General features: G+C 46.4%; 1 protein-coding gene across 1 annotated transcript in view; it reads right to left on the reverse strand.

Moving 5' to 3' along the window:
* PDCD11 (programmed cell death 11) overlaps positions 1-13,613 on the reverse strand; it is an 86,419-nt gene that overhangs the window by 21,630 nt on the left and 51,176 nt on the right. Inside the window, exons 26-30 of the mRNA XM_082268407.1 lie at positions 7,633-7,755; positions 7,405-7,527; positions 4,923-5,073; positions 4,230-4,325; positions 1,413-1,574 (exon numbers count right to left, since the gene is read on the reverse strand). Of these exons, the coding sequence (XP_082124533.1) occupies positions 1,413-1,574; positions 4,230-4,325; positions 4,923-5,073; positions 7,405-7,527; positions 7,633-7,755 (655 nt within the window). The remainder of the gene's footprint in view (positions 1-1,412; positions 1,575-4,229; positions 4,326-4,922; positions 5,074-7,404; positions 7,528-7,632; positions 7,756-13,613) is intronic.

Raw genomic sequence — 13,613 nt, forward strand, 5'->3', positions numbered from 1 at the left:
CACAAGGTTTGCTTAGATACTTCAGATATCAAACAGTGTGTCATTGACATCTTATTAGGTCATGGGCTCATTCACACGGGAGCTCAGCCTTGCACAGCATAAAGAGCAGTTTGATTATCTTTTTATACAAGTGCCAAGCCGCATGCAGGCAGCCTATAAAAGTAAAGTGAATGGATATGCACAGGCTGTATGGACTTCCCCACACAACAGAGTCTAAGAGGTATACAGGGACGGGTGCACAACCTGGTACATAAGGTTTGTGTCACAGGCCATGCACCCGTTCCTTTGTATCTGTCAAACTTGGCTCTGAGGAAGTCTGTACGGCGGATGTGAATTAATTCACTTTTAAAGGCTGCCTGCATGCAACTCAGCGCTAGTACAAAAAGATAAGCTGCCACCGGACTGAGTGCCTGTGTGAATGAGTCATATAGCCTAACACTTGAATCAAAAATAATCACCCATTTTTGTGCTGTAAGATGAAATGGCCATTTAAAAAATTCAGAAAAGACCCATTTGTCATCAAAATAAATTATACTAAGATTTTAGATATCCTCTTTGCAGAATGGTGACATAATTCTCAATTTGCACAAGTCACTTTACACATTATTATTAGCAAAAAAATTGTTAAGCCATTATCTCACACTGAAGTAATCAAATGGTTGCAGTAAAGCAGAGCTCCACCCAAAAGGGGGGGGGGGGGGGAGTCCTGTTTTAAGGCCTCCTCCAGTTTTTAAACTTTTAGGGGAGGGGATCGGGTAACCGATTTTTGGCAGGTAACCGGTTCCCACATCCACTCTGATCAGCTAGGCAATCGGAAATTCTCCTCCCCCCTCTCATGAGACACATGACCGGTCCCAGAAGACTGTGTGACCATTCACGTTGCGCAGCACAGCTTGCACACACACAGCGGGCACTCGGCTGTGCAGCCGCAAGCTGTCACAGCTGGGTGCCTACAGTTAAGATGCCGAGTCCAAAAGACAGAAGATGTGAGGTGAAAACGGCAGGTATGAGCACATCACTGGATCGTAAGACAGGCGAGTTGCTGTTTATTAAAAGTCAGCAGCTATAGTTTTTGTAGCTGCTGACTTAATTTTTACACAGGAGACTGGAGCTCCTCTTTACAGTACAACAATGTAACTTGCACTTCAGAAATCAAGCTAATTCTGTTAGCTCTATTGTTGCTCTGTTCAGTCAGTTCACCCAACTGCTGTCACTTCTATAAAAACTGGTGACAGATACACGAGAACCACTAGACAAACAGTGGAAAGCACATATACTAGTTCAGGTGATCCAGGAAAACAGGTTACAAATTCAACAAAAATAAAAACGATAATAGAAAAATTAGAACCAGCTGATAAAATAATGAAACTAGAAGACAATATCCAAGACCTAAATCATTGCAATAAACATACTTTCTGTATCTTGGGGCGCTCCTCCTCTTCATCCTCCTCACTGTCTGAACTGCTCTCCTTTCCATCAATTAAAGAAGTTTTGAGAGTATTCAGACTGACGTCCCAAGAAAAGCCAGAGGAAACCTGTAACCGGGGTGCTGGAGGCTTATTGCTAGCTTCTTTCTACAGAACAAAAAAAAAAAAATTAGAAAATTAAAAAAACCTTAATCCACCAGTTTATTTTCAAAGTAAAATGTAAGCACTGTCTACCATTACTTGCCTTTTTCTCTATGGGAACACCTAAATTATATGTTGAAAGATTTGCATTTTCCTTCCTGCTTTAAAAGGCAAAATTCACTTTTGGAGCACAATGCCTCCGTATTACCTCCTCCTCCTCCACCATCACAGCTGGTGCGGGTTCTTTTCCCCCACACCCGCTGTCACATTCCAATTTGTCACAGCTGTGTGGGGAACTGCTCACAGTGTATGGCAACATTTTTCTATCAGTCCTGAGCCAATGCAGCTTAAAGCTGAACTACCAGGCAAATTTATTTTTGTCTAGGTGGTTGGAGAGCCAAGATATCAATTGAAGGATCGGGTGAGTAAAGGCTCGGTGTTCACCCCTAGACAAAGCAAGCAGTTACCCATGCAGTCTGGGCACAGCCCAAAAACAATTGCCCAGGCTGGGCTTTACGCTGGGCTGTAAGTAAAAGCACAGGATATCAGCCACAAGTCAAAATATAAGGCCCAATTCACACTAATGCATGCAATTTCCAATGCGACTATATAGTGCAACTTGCTTGAGACTTTGATGCAACTTAAAGGTGACTACTCACAGAAGTCGCATCAGAATTAAATAAGAAGCAATTCCTATGCCACTGATGAGATCAGGGTTTTTTCCTCCTTTACTTAAACCACACCTCTCATCCCAGGTCATCCTTGCTGCCTCAAAACTCTCCTCCCAACCACATTCCATTTACACCTGAGTGTAGTAGAAATGCGTGTTCCTGCTTGTGCACCCCTATGTTTTTCCACAAGTAAACATGTGTCGCACTACTAGCGACAAACGCCTCCAAAATCCCTTAGTCCATATTCCTATTGCACACATTCCTGGAAAGTGCTCTCAGAAGAACTGGGTCCTGTAGCAACCACCAGCTGGATACTGGAGCACGACACAATGTAATTACTCGCCAGCACACCACGGATCGTCAATTAAGTCCAAATTTTTTTTATTGAAGAAATATCACATTATAGACAGAGTAGTGCAAAATTTTGGAGCCGCGCAGGACCCCTTCTTCAGGCATGTGAAAACTCCACAAAGTAACACAAGGACCTTTTTGGTCGTGAAGAGCCACACTTTTGTAGAGCATTTTGTCTTGCAGCAAATCACGCATCGGCTAATCGTGATTGGGGTGTCATTACCAATTAGGTGCCAAATGTCGCACAGAAAACACGCACTTTGCTGCGCATTTTGGAAATGTATGGTAAACGCACATCGGGTTTATGTTGTCATTATGGCATGCTAGTTGCAATTGGGGTGTCATTAACAATAAGGCTCCATTCACATCTCAGCGTTTCCCAACGCTTGCCAGCCCACAAAAAAATGGCAAAGCATGTAAAATGTAAATGCATGGCAACGCAAGCACGATGCGCGTTTGAAGCTTGCTTCCGAAATGCGTGCCAGAGTGCACATCTTCTGAGCGGATTGACACGCTTTTGATAACGCACAGATGTTACTTACAGCCTAATTGTTAATGACATGCCAATTGCAGTTAGCAGATACATGTTTTGCCACACGTCTGTCGGACAACAAAACACACTACAAGCAAGCACTCAAAAAATGCAGGAAACTCCACGAAAAGGTTCTTGAGCTACTTTGGGGCGTAACGCGTAGGTCAACCTATTTACATGAATGAACTGTCCTATGTGCGACGTGCTTTACTTGTGAAAATCGCACAAGAAAAAACGCAATCGTAATTTCCGCTACACTCAGATGTGAAAAGAATGTGCTTGGGAGGGGAGGCAGCAAGGATATTCTGGGAGGAGAGGGAAGGGTTTTTGAAAAAAAATAAATAAATAAATAAATAAATAAAAATACCGCACAAACTGATCTCATCAAAGTCAAAAGTCTTAAAATAATTGCTTGTTATCTAATGGGACTTCTGTGAGTTAACAGACTTCTATGGGGCTGAAATTGCACTGGATTGGCAACATAGTGGTACAGGAACCTTATTCAAAAATCGAGCCATGCTGAGTTGCATTGATTAGGAAGGGCACCATTGAAAACAATGTGATTTTCCTTGTCATGCAAGTCTTTTCAACTCAAAAGACATTTAAAAGTTGCACTAGTGTGAATCTGGGCTAAAAACAAACCACTTCATTTTGAGTTTGATAGGAAGAATGGTAGCAGATTTTTAACAATTTTTAGGAAAGTCCATCATAAACAACGAATACAAATAATAAGCATAACTAAAGCTGTCTTTTCCCCCCCATTAGAGAGATTCGTACAATCAGTCTTGTAAAGTAAAAAAAAATTCCAAAATTTTCGGCTGTCCCTAGAACAGGAATAGTGGGGATATCTTCCAATGAGGACACTAGTACGGGTGACACACAGGGATTCCCCCACTTTGAAGGCATTTTCTCTCACTTCCTGTTTTGGGACAGGAAGTGTAAGGAATTCTCTCAAATGATAGCAAAAAAAAAAAAGAGAAGAGAAGAGGGGTTATAAACATTCCTTACTCTATACAAGCTTTTCCTTTAGTTCTACTATAATAGCAATAACAAACTTCTCATTAACAAAGAGCAATAAGAATGAAAGCAATAACAGAACTCTCTAACCTTTTCCTCATTTTCTGTCATCTGTTCTTGATAATGAACCTCAACTCCACTGTCTTCGTCATCCTGGGACTCTTGGGATTTCTTCTTTTTAGAGCTCTAATAATTGGTAAGTATAAAGTATTATTGCTGAGTAATTTTATTTTACTTGTTACAATAACAAGTGACTGAAAGACAATACAGTACTAAAAGAATCAAAAACTATTACTTTTAGCCACAAAGCGAAAACAGCAGAGCACTAGTAGCACAAATGTAGTAACATTTATCGGTATGTAAAGAGTTTGATACTGGAACCAATTACAAAAAATAAAAAGGTCAGACATTTGTTTTGCTGCCTATGTTGACAACAGGTCAGCTTTGTTATATTTATGTTTTAGTTTAACAATTTCATTTCTTTTTTTTTTTTTAATTGGTCCTCATATCTAAACTATACACAATGATAAAAGGTGCTTTGTGCTTCAGTGCTGAAGCAGATTCCATTAACTGACCATTTATTCTTATATTCTTAACAGTCACAGAGTGCAGCTGGTGTATGAACTTTAAGGAATACACAGAGACTCTGTCTCAAACAATATGCAATGAGAAGCATTACAAAGCATTCATCTAGTATTCTTCTAGCCCAGTGCACGTCTGTGTCAGGAGCACTGAAAGCCCATCTGCACAGAGCCGCCATCTGCTGGCCATGTGCTACAATACCTTGACTTCACTTTCAGAGTTTGTTCGTCTTCTCTTTTTTTCTCCCTTCTTCCTCCTTAAGCTGAAGCCAGCAGACTCTGGGATAACATCAGGATTTCCAGTATCATTAGAAAGAAGTGACAGCTCTATGTGATTCTTCTCTTTATCTATGCTAAAAAAAAAGAAAAATACAATTACACAAACTTCAGCAAGCAATTCAGCCTAGTGGCGATAAATACATATTTTTAGCATCTGTTTGTATAATATGAGCTCCAGAATAATCTGTATTGAATATTTAAAACATTTTAAATGACCCATGTGGCCTGTTTTTTTTAAAGGGAACATGTATGACAAAAGTAATAAGACTGCCATTGCTGACCACCTTTCGAAATTGCTACTTGTCTGGCTGTTTCTGGGCTCAATACTTTGACATGGACTCGGAACACACACGCAGATCAATAAAGCACAGGAAAGGTTTCCATGTATTGCAGAGATGCTGCAGGTTTTTTTAGTTTGCCGTGACATTAGTCCTAAATCTGAACTCCACTCAGCATTTTAACTTAGCTTGTTATCTATATTTTCCCCTCTATATAGTGTATCGCAGTTTGTTTTCAATATTCTTGTACCTGTTTCGAGTAATTTAACTTTGTAGCCACCGTGACATAACAGGGGCTGAAAAAAATCCTCTATCCAGAGGAGCCACAAATCATTACCAGTGAACTAGGGCATCTGGCCGAACTAGATTTCCAGTAACAAAGACAAATCATACATTACTAATAGCAGGGCAGAATGCATTGCAGTGTCCCCCTTGCTGCCTCACACCTCCTCCCTCTCAGCTCATATACAACTAAGAGCTTTAGGATGCTATACTGGGGTGAGGTGTAGGGGCAGAAGTTACTGAGCTAGTGCAATGCAGAGATGAGTGGCGCTCAGCTATACTAGAGGAGGGAGGCTAATACAGAACAGCATGCAATCAAGCTGATGAAAAGGGAAACCGATACAGCCACAGACGCCCTTTTCTCTCACACCAGCGGTCTATTATCATGGTTCAGGCAGCACGAAATATCTCTGCACCCACCGTCTGCAACTCTTGCAAACTGCCAGCTCAGAGAGTGGGAAAGGAGTGTGGGATGAAGATTCTGCAGTCATTCATGCAGAACACCTCCCATAAGTCTGTACTACTTGGTATATGGACATATCTAAACAGCACTGATAAAGAGGCAGTATGTCCCCAGCTGTATGCTAGAGGGCCTTTTTGTTCACACTACATTGCAGTGCAGGAAAGCTTTGTTCCTGTGTGGCTTCCCACACCGCATTCCTATCTCACTGCTCTTGCGATCTGCTCCAGTGGTCAGTGCAAAGTTAAACACCCCCCCAACACAGGCTGCAAACACACTGCGTTTGCCTACAATGGCCTCCATGGTACAAAAGTAACATGCAATGTGGTTGCCGTGCATTTAAAAAAATAGTGCATGCACTACTTTTGATGCAGTGCGGTTTCACCCCATTGAAAATAATGGGGCTGAAATTGCACTGAACAGAACTGCATGGGATTTGCGCAGGAACCACACATCATTCCTGTGTGAGTCACATGCAGTTTCTAGTGTGAATGGGCACTAAAAGTACCCGTTTGTGGGAGTAGAGCTGAGAGGGCACAGCCAAGGAGAAGACTGCCACTTTGAAAACCGCGTCCCTGCGTCTCAGGCAGTGCCGACTACTGACTTCAATATTACCTAAATAAACATAGGCGATCAGATGTACGATGCTTACAGATCCAGTTGAGCGCAACATTTCAGATGTATTGGTCAGTGGCTGGAGTTCTTGCCTTTAGAGAGTAATTCCACCATAGGCTAGAAGGCATGGGGGTTGATTTTCTAAAATTGGAGAGTGCAAAATCTCACTACCATGCACTGCTGGACCAATTAGCTTCCAACTTCAGCGTGTTCAGTAAGGCCCCTTTCACACAGGCTTTCTGATCCAGTCCCTCTGTCAGTTTTTCTGGAGGACCTGATCAGATACTCCATGCAGCCTTATGGAGCAGCGGATGTCAGCGGAGACATCTCCGCTGACACCCGCTGCTGCTATCCGATCCTGTCCGTGAAATCCGGACGGATAGAAACCCTATTTTCCATCCGCCTGGAGGATCGGATAAGATCGGATGAAAAAACGGACAGTCGGTCCGTTTTCATCCAATCTCCCAGAGAGGAGAGCGGGGCTCTGACAGCTCAGTCTCTGCAAAGTAAGTAGAGACGGAGCAGTCATCCGCCTGCTCAGCGGGGATAGGCGGATCGATCCCCGCTGAGCAAAACCGAGTCTGTCGGGTGTACAGCCCTTGTGAAAGGGGCCTTAAGCTTTGACAATAAAACCTGGAAGCTGGTTGGCTATGCACAGCTGTACCAGATTTTGCACTCTTCAGTTTTAGTAAATCCACTCCTTAGTGTACATGACATGCTCTTACTTTATTAACTTATAAAAAGTATTAAAAAAAAATAAATAAACTTACGAAATAATTTTGGCAGTAAGCCGCTTTCCTTCAGGAATGTGTTCCTTATACATCTCTATCTCTTTAACATAATAGGAGGTGACATTCTTGAACAGAATATGGCCATCAAGCGAACTGGATATCCTGCAATAAGAGCAAAGCATTACGATTAGTTCTTTGTCTGCACGGCATAATAACGGCCTCCCACATCCAATACTCCACATGACTACACAAAAGGAAAATACATACCTGAAAAACACACCTTTCTCCGTAACTGCACTGACAAAACCTTTAATGAGCTGCCCTTCCATCAAACAGTCAACAGATGAGATGTCTTCATCGATCCGTTTGCTGACACATCCAGGAGTTATTCTGTACAAGGGAAGAATGCAACATTCACAAACATGCTTGTAAACATTTATCAATATTTAGTGATTGAAGAACTTTTGTTATCTCCGTAAGGCTGCATTCATACCTTGGCGCAGATTTGCTGCGATTCTGCCCGCGATTCATACAGCAACCCACATCGCCTTGAAGCATGTTGCCCAAAAGTAGCTCTTGAACTTTTTTGGACGAGAAGCTTCATGCGATGCAGTTTGCAGCGCGATTAATCACGCGACAATCGTGGGAGAACCGCACTGCAATTTTAGGTGCCATTGAAATGAATGGCATCTCAAAATTTGTCATTTACACCTCGGCGCTTTAAAATCCTGGGCAGAATTGTGGCAAATCTGCCCCCTATTAAAAACGCTGAGGTGTAAATGCAGTCTCACAGACAAACTGATCCATCTCAATTATCTAGTCATAATATTTAAAAAAATGGATTTTACGGTAAATCAAAAACCCATGTCTCTGATGTTCATTGACAGACACAGCTCCTGTCATTCTTGACCATTGGGTTATACTGCCCCCTACAGTAGTAGGACACTAGGCAGAAAAAAAACATCTGGCTACACCCATGGGTAGTGTCAGCAGTGTATGGAGAATTACAACTCCAAAGAGGGGTGGGTTCTGTGTCCGTCAATGAACATCAGAGAATTGGGTTTTTCGGCAAGTCAAAAATCCCATTTTCTCATTGACGTAAACACAGCTCCTGTCATTCTTGACCCATTTGGATGTCCCAAAGCAGCGTTAAACCTGAGGGGTGGGAAACAGCAAAAAATTACCAAGACTTAACATTAGCCAACCAGGCAACAGGGGCTCAACCAAAACAACTGGAGCTCACCTGAAGAAAACAATACACCTTCAAAAGAGGATCAGGTCCTCTTAAACAGCAGCCTGCAAAACCTTGCAGACAAAAAGGAAGCATCCACAGATGCAAACACATCCACTTAATAAAACTTTGTAAAAGTGTGCACCGATGACCAGATGGCTGCCTTGCCAACCTGCCTCACTGATGCTTGATGACAGAAGGCCCAGGAGGCACTAAGCCCCCTAGTAGAGTGTGCCTTGAAAGGGAAAGGAGGAACCTGACCCCTGATGGAATAGGCCTGAACCACTGTCTGCCTGAACCATCTGGAAATGGTCGCAGAGGAAGCAAACAACCCTTTGCGAGGTCCATCCTTGAGCACAAATAGAGAGTCTGGCTTCCTGAAAAACTCTGTAGCCGACAGGTACACCCTAATTGCCCGGACCACATCCAAGGCAATTTCCCTTGGATGTTGAGGCCTGTGAGACAGGGAAGGCAACACAACCTCTTCATTCAAATAAAAGTCACCACCTTAGGAAGGAATGATGGACAGGGGCGAAGCCCCACCTTATCCTTGTGAATCAACAGAAAAGATGAACAACAGGATAACGCCGCCAGTTTCGATACCCTGCGCACAGATAGTAATAGTCACCAAAAAGGCTTTTTGCTAGCCTGTTTGCCCAGGACCAAATCTACCTTGGACAAGGACTCCAGGACCGCCGTCAGTACAGTCAGTTGTTGGGACCCAGAGGGCATGACAGTCTCAGAGAGGGGATCAGGTGGTGAAATATGCTCTAGGGACTCCATGAATGGAGAGGGGAACTCACACGAAAAAGCGTAGAACACTGCAAGGAACACCCCACTGGGTCGGCAGCACCACAAGGCACAGCACAGAGCACTACCGCTGCTACAGCCGAGAGAGGGAGAGAGAACCCCACAGACTCACCACACCACTGGTCAGGTAATCACAGCACCGAACTAACTGCACACCATGCGACGATCAGGAAGAGGAATATCCAGGGATCAGCACTAGTGGCCGAGGAGGGGCTCCCACCACCGAATTCACTGCCCATCCAGCTCCAGAACATGGCCACTGCTATTTTCAATGGGAAACCACAAGAAAATTGCCGTCGATCTGTAGCATAAAGGGCTACAAGTAAAATGCGGCACTGCACGGCTCCCGGGTGCCCCAGGGGGGGGAACCCAGAAGCTCAAAAACAATCCCAACAGAAAGGGGTTCCCTGGCAGGCGCCCCCACCAGGCCCATACACCTCTCCCGCCACTCATAAAAGTGATCCCATGGCAATTCCGCCGCAGGGACCACTTTTATGCGAAAACGGAATTGCCTGCCGTGTAAAAAAAAACGGAATTTTTGTAAAATCTTACCTGTAAAATTCCTTTCTCTGAGTCCTCCGACAGTCGCCGCCCACTTCATATTCATCACCAATGGGGTTATGTCCTCTATTCCGTAGGAGTAGCTAGGCAATAGAATATGTTAGTACAAAGACTTTTAACATATCCCACCCCCAGGGGGTGGTCCCCTCAGTACATAACCCTCCACTTCCTGTATCCAACTCAGTTTCAGTGGAATAGCAGTAGAGAGTACATCAAAACCCCAAAAGAGGGGCGGGGGCGGCGACTGTCGGAGGACTCAGAGAAAGGAATTTTACAGGTAAGATTTTACAAAAATTCCGTTTTCTCTTACGTCCTCCGACAGTCGCCGCCCACTTCATATTCATCACCAATGGGGATGTCCCAAAGCAGTGTAAACATGAGGGGTGGGAAGAACGCAGCCGCGCCCAAGGCAACGCCGTCTCCCCATCAGAGAAAGGAACCTTACCAAAGGAAGGAAACCAGTTGGGCATAAGAACAAAACACTCGCTCAACAGGAGCAAGAAAACCCAGGGAAAAAACAAATATCCCAAAAAGCCAAAGAACCCGTAACAAGGGCTCTAGGGAACTGCCGCACTAAGAACCTGGCGGCCAAAGGAAGCATCAGCCGATGCCTGAACATCTACTCTGTAGAATATCGTGAAAGTGTGTACGGTCGACCAAGTCGCCGCCTTACACACCTGGGCCACAGAGGCCCCATGACGACAGGCCCAAGACGTACTCAGAGATCTGGTAGAGTGCGCCTTCACAGGTACAGGGGGAACTTTCCCCTTCAAAGCATAGGCCTGTTCAATGGTCTGTCTGATCCATTTGGCGATTGTAGAAGCCGACGCCGCCATGCCCTTCCGAGGACCTTCCGGAAGGACAAACAAGGCATCTGACTTGAGATAGACTCTAATCGCCCGGACAACATCCAAGGAGTGAAGCAGCACCTCCGTCGGATGCTTCGGCTTCGCGCAAAGCGAAGGTAGGACAATGTCCTCATTGAGATGAAAGTCCGAAACCCTTTTTGGAAGAAAAGAAGGGTTAGGTCGCAAGACCACCTTGACCAAATGCACAACCAGATACGGAGACTTGCAGGACAAGGCTGCCAGCTCCGACACTCGACGAGCCGAGGTGATAGCCACCAAAAAGGCGACCTTCTTGGATAACAAAGACAGCGAGATCTCCCTGGTCCTTTCAAAAGGAGCACGCTGCAATACTGATAGAACTAGATTCAAGTCCCAAGGGGGAAGAGGGTCCCTCCTAGGAGGGATCAGATGACGTACCCCCTGCACAAAAGTGCTAACCAAGAATTAGATGCCACAGGCCGTTGAAAAAGAACGGCCAAAGCAGACACCTGACCCTTGATCGTGGCCAGCGCCAGACGCTGGTCAACACCCGTCTGAAGGAAGGGCAACACCCTAGACACCGAAAAAGTGTCAGGAGAGAAACCCCTGGATTCGCACCAGGCAAAATACGCCTTCCAAGTACGGTAATAAACCTTCCCCGAGGAAGACTTCCTCGCATTTATTAAGGTGTGAAAGACCTCAGGGGAAAGACCCCTGTTCTTCAGGACCTCGGTTTCAACAGCCAGGCCGTTAAGGCCAGCGACTGTAAAGCAGGATGGAAGATCGGTCCTTGCGACAGAAGATCTTCTCGAAGAGGCAGACGCCACGGGGCGTCGATTGCCAGATTTACGAGGTCTGCGTACCAGGACCGGCGAGGCCAGTCCGGTGCCACAAGAATCACCGTGGTCGGTTCCGCGTGTAACCTGCAAAGGAACCTGGACAGCAATTGAATCGATGGGAACGCATACATCAGTTGGTACTGATGCCACGGGTCAACCAACGCGTCCGACGCGTCTGCCCGAGGATCGCGCGTCCTTGCCACGAACCGTGGTACTTTGTTGTTCAGACGAGACGCGAACAGGTCTACCTCCGGAAGACCCCACCTCGCGCACAACATCTGGTAGACAGCCGGGTGAAGGGACCATTCCCCCTGGTCCAGGGTCTGGCGGCTCAGAAAATCCGCCTGCCAATTCTCCACCCCCGGAATGTGAACTGCCGATATTGCCGGGACATGCGTCTCGGCCCAAGACAGAATCGCGGCCACTTCTCGAGCCGCCCGGGCACTCCTGGTGCCCCCTTGGTGATTGATGCAAGCCACCGCCGTGGCATTGTCCGTCTGCACCCGAACCGGGTAGCCGTGAAGATTGTCCGTCCAACGACGAAGACAGAGGAGTATCGCTCGCAGTTCCAGAACGTTGATCGGAAGGGAGGATTCCTCCGTCGACCAAACACCCTGGGCGGACAGAACGCCCAGAACACCACCCCAGCCCGACAGGCTGGCGTCCGTGGTGATCACCGTCCACGAAAGGGGACGAAAAGACTTGCCCCCCGATACTGAGGGGGATTGAAGCCACCACAGAAGATCCCTTCTGATCTGAGAACTCAATGACATCTGGAGATCCAGAGACTGCGGACGCCCGTCCCACTTGGACAATATCTCCGCTTGGAGATCCCGTGTGTGAAACTGGGCGAAGGGAATCGCCTCGAAAGCCGAGACCATCAATCCCAGACACCGCATGCACGTCCGAATGGACGAAGATGGAACGTCCCTGAGGGACCTGACTGCCTCCTGAAGAGCTGCGAGTTTTTCTTCCGGCAGGAAGACCTTCGCCTGGACAGAGTCCAGAAACATACCCAGGTAAGAAATCCGAACCGATGGGCACAATGTCGAATTTGGAAAATTGATCGTCCAACCAAACTCCTGCAGAGTCTGCAACGTGACGGACAGATCCTTCTCCAGACTCTGGCTGGTCGCAGACCGAACCAGAATATCGTCCGGATACCCCAGAACCGAAATGCCCTGGGCCCTCAACAAAGCCAGAACCGGTGCCAGCAATTTAGTGAACACCCTCGGAGCCGAGGCGAGACCAAAAGGCAACGCCACAAATTGGTAATGACGAATCGAAGGTACCTCTGGTGACCCTCGAAAATCGGGATGTGAAGATACGCATCCTTCAAGACGATGGAAGCCATGAACTCCCCCGGAACCAGGGCAGCCACCACCGACCGCAGGGATTCCATGCGGAACTTGCGCACCCGCACAAAGCGGTTCAGCGCCTTCAAGTCCAGAATCGGACGCACCTTGCCCTCCTTCCTGGGCACGGTGAACAGATTGGAATAGAACCCTCAAAATCTGTCCCGATGAGGCACCGGGACCACCACTCCCTGAGCCCTCAGGTCCTGCACCGCTAGATGCAGGTCCCGCAAACGCTCCGGGGATAACAGAATATTTGAGGGAAAAAATCTGCTCTCCGGCCGAGAGAGAAACTCGATCTTGTAGCCAGATCGAACGATTTCCTGTGATTCGGGTGAGGGCGCCCCTTCAGGCCGCACTGTTGTGGGCCGCAGAACCGGATTGGCCGGACTTTTGCTTACCTGCCCACGGCTTCTTGTGGGAGCCTTGACCCTTGGACGGCTTGCCCCTATAGTGTGACCGAAAGGCACGAAAGGACCCCTGAGGGGGCTGAAAGAAAGCATTCTTTTTTCCCGGAGCCGTCTTAGTCTTGTGGGATTGAGGTAAGAGCGTGCTCTTACCCCCCGTGACCCCTTTAATTAGGGCATCCAGGGATTCGCCAAAAAGGCGAGAACCATCAAAAGGC

Source organism: Pelophylax lessonae (assembly GCF_965119305.1).
Source record: "Pelophylax lessonae genome assembly, chromosome: 9".
In the NCBI taxonomy this organism is placed as follows: domain Eukaryota; kingdom Metazoa; phylum Chordata; class Amphibia; order Anura; family Ranidae; genus Pelophylax; species Pelophylax lessonae.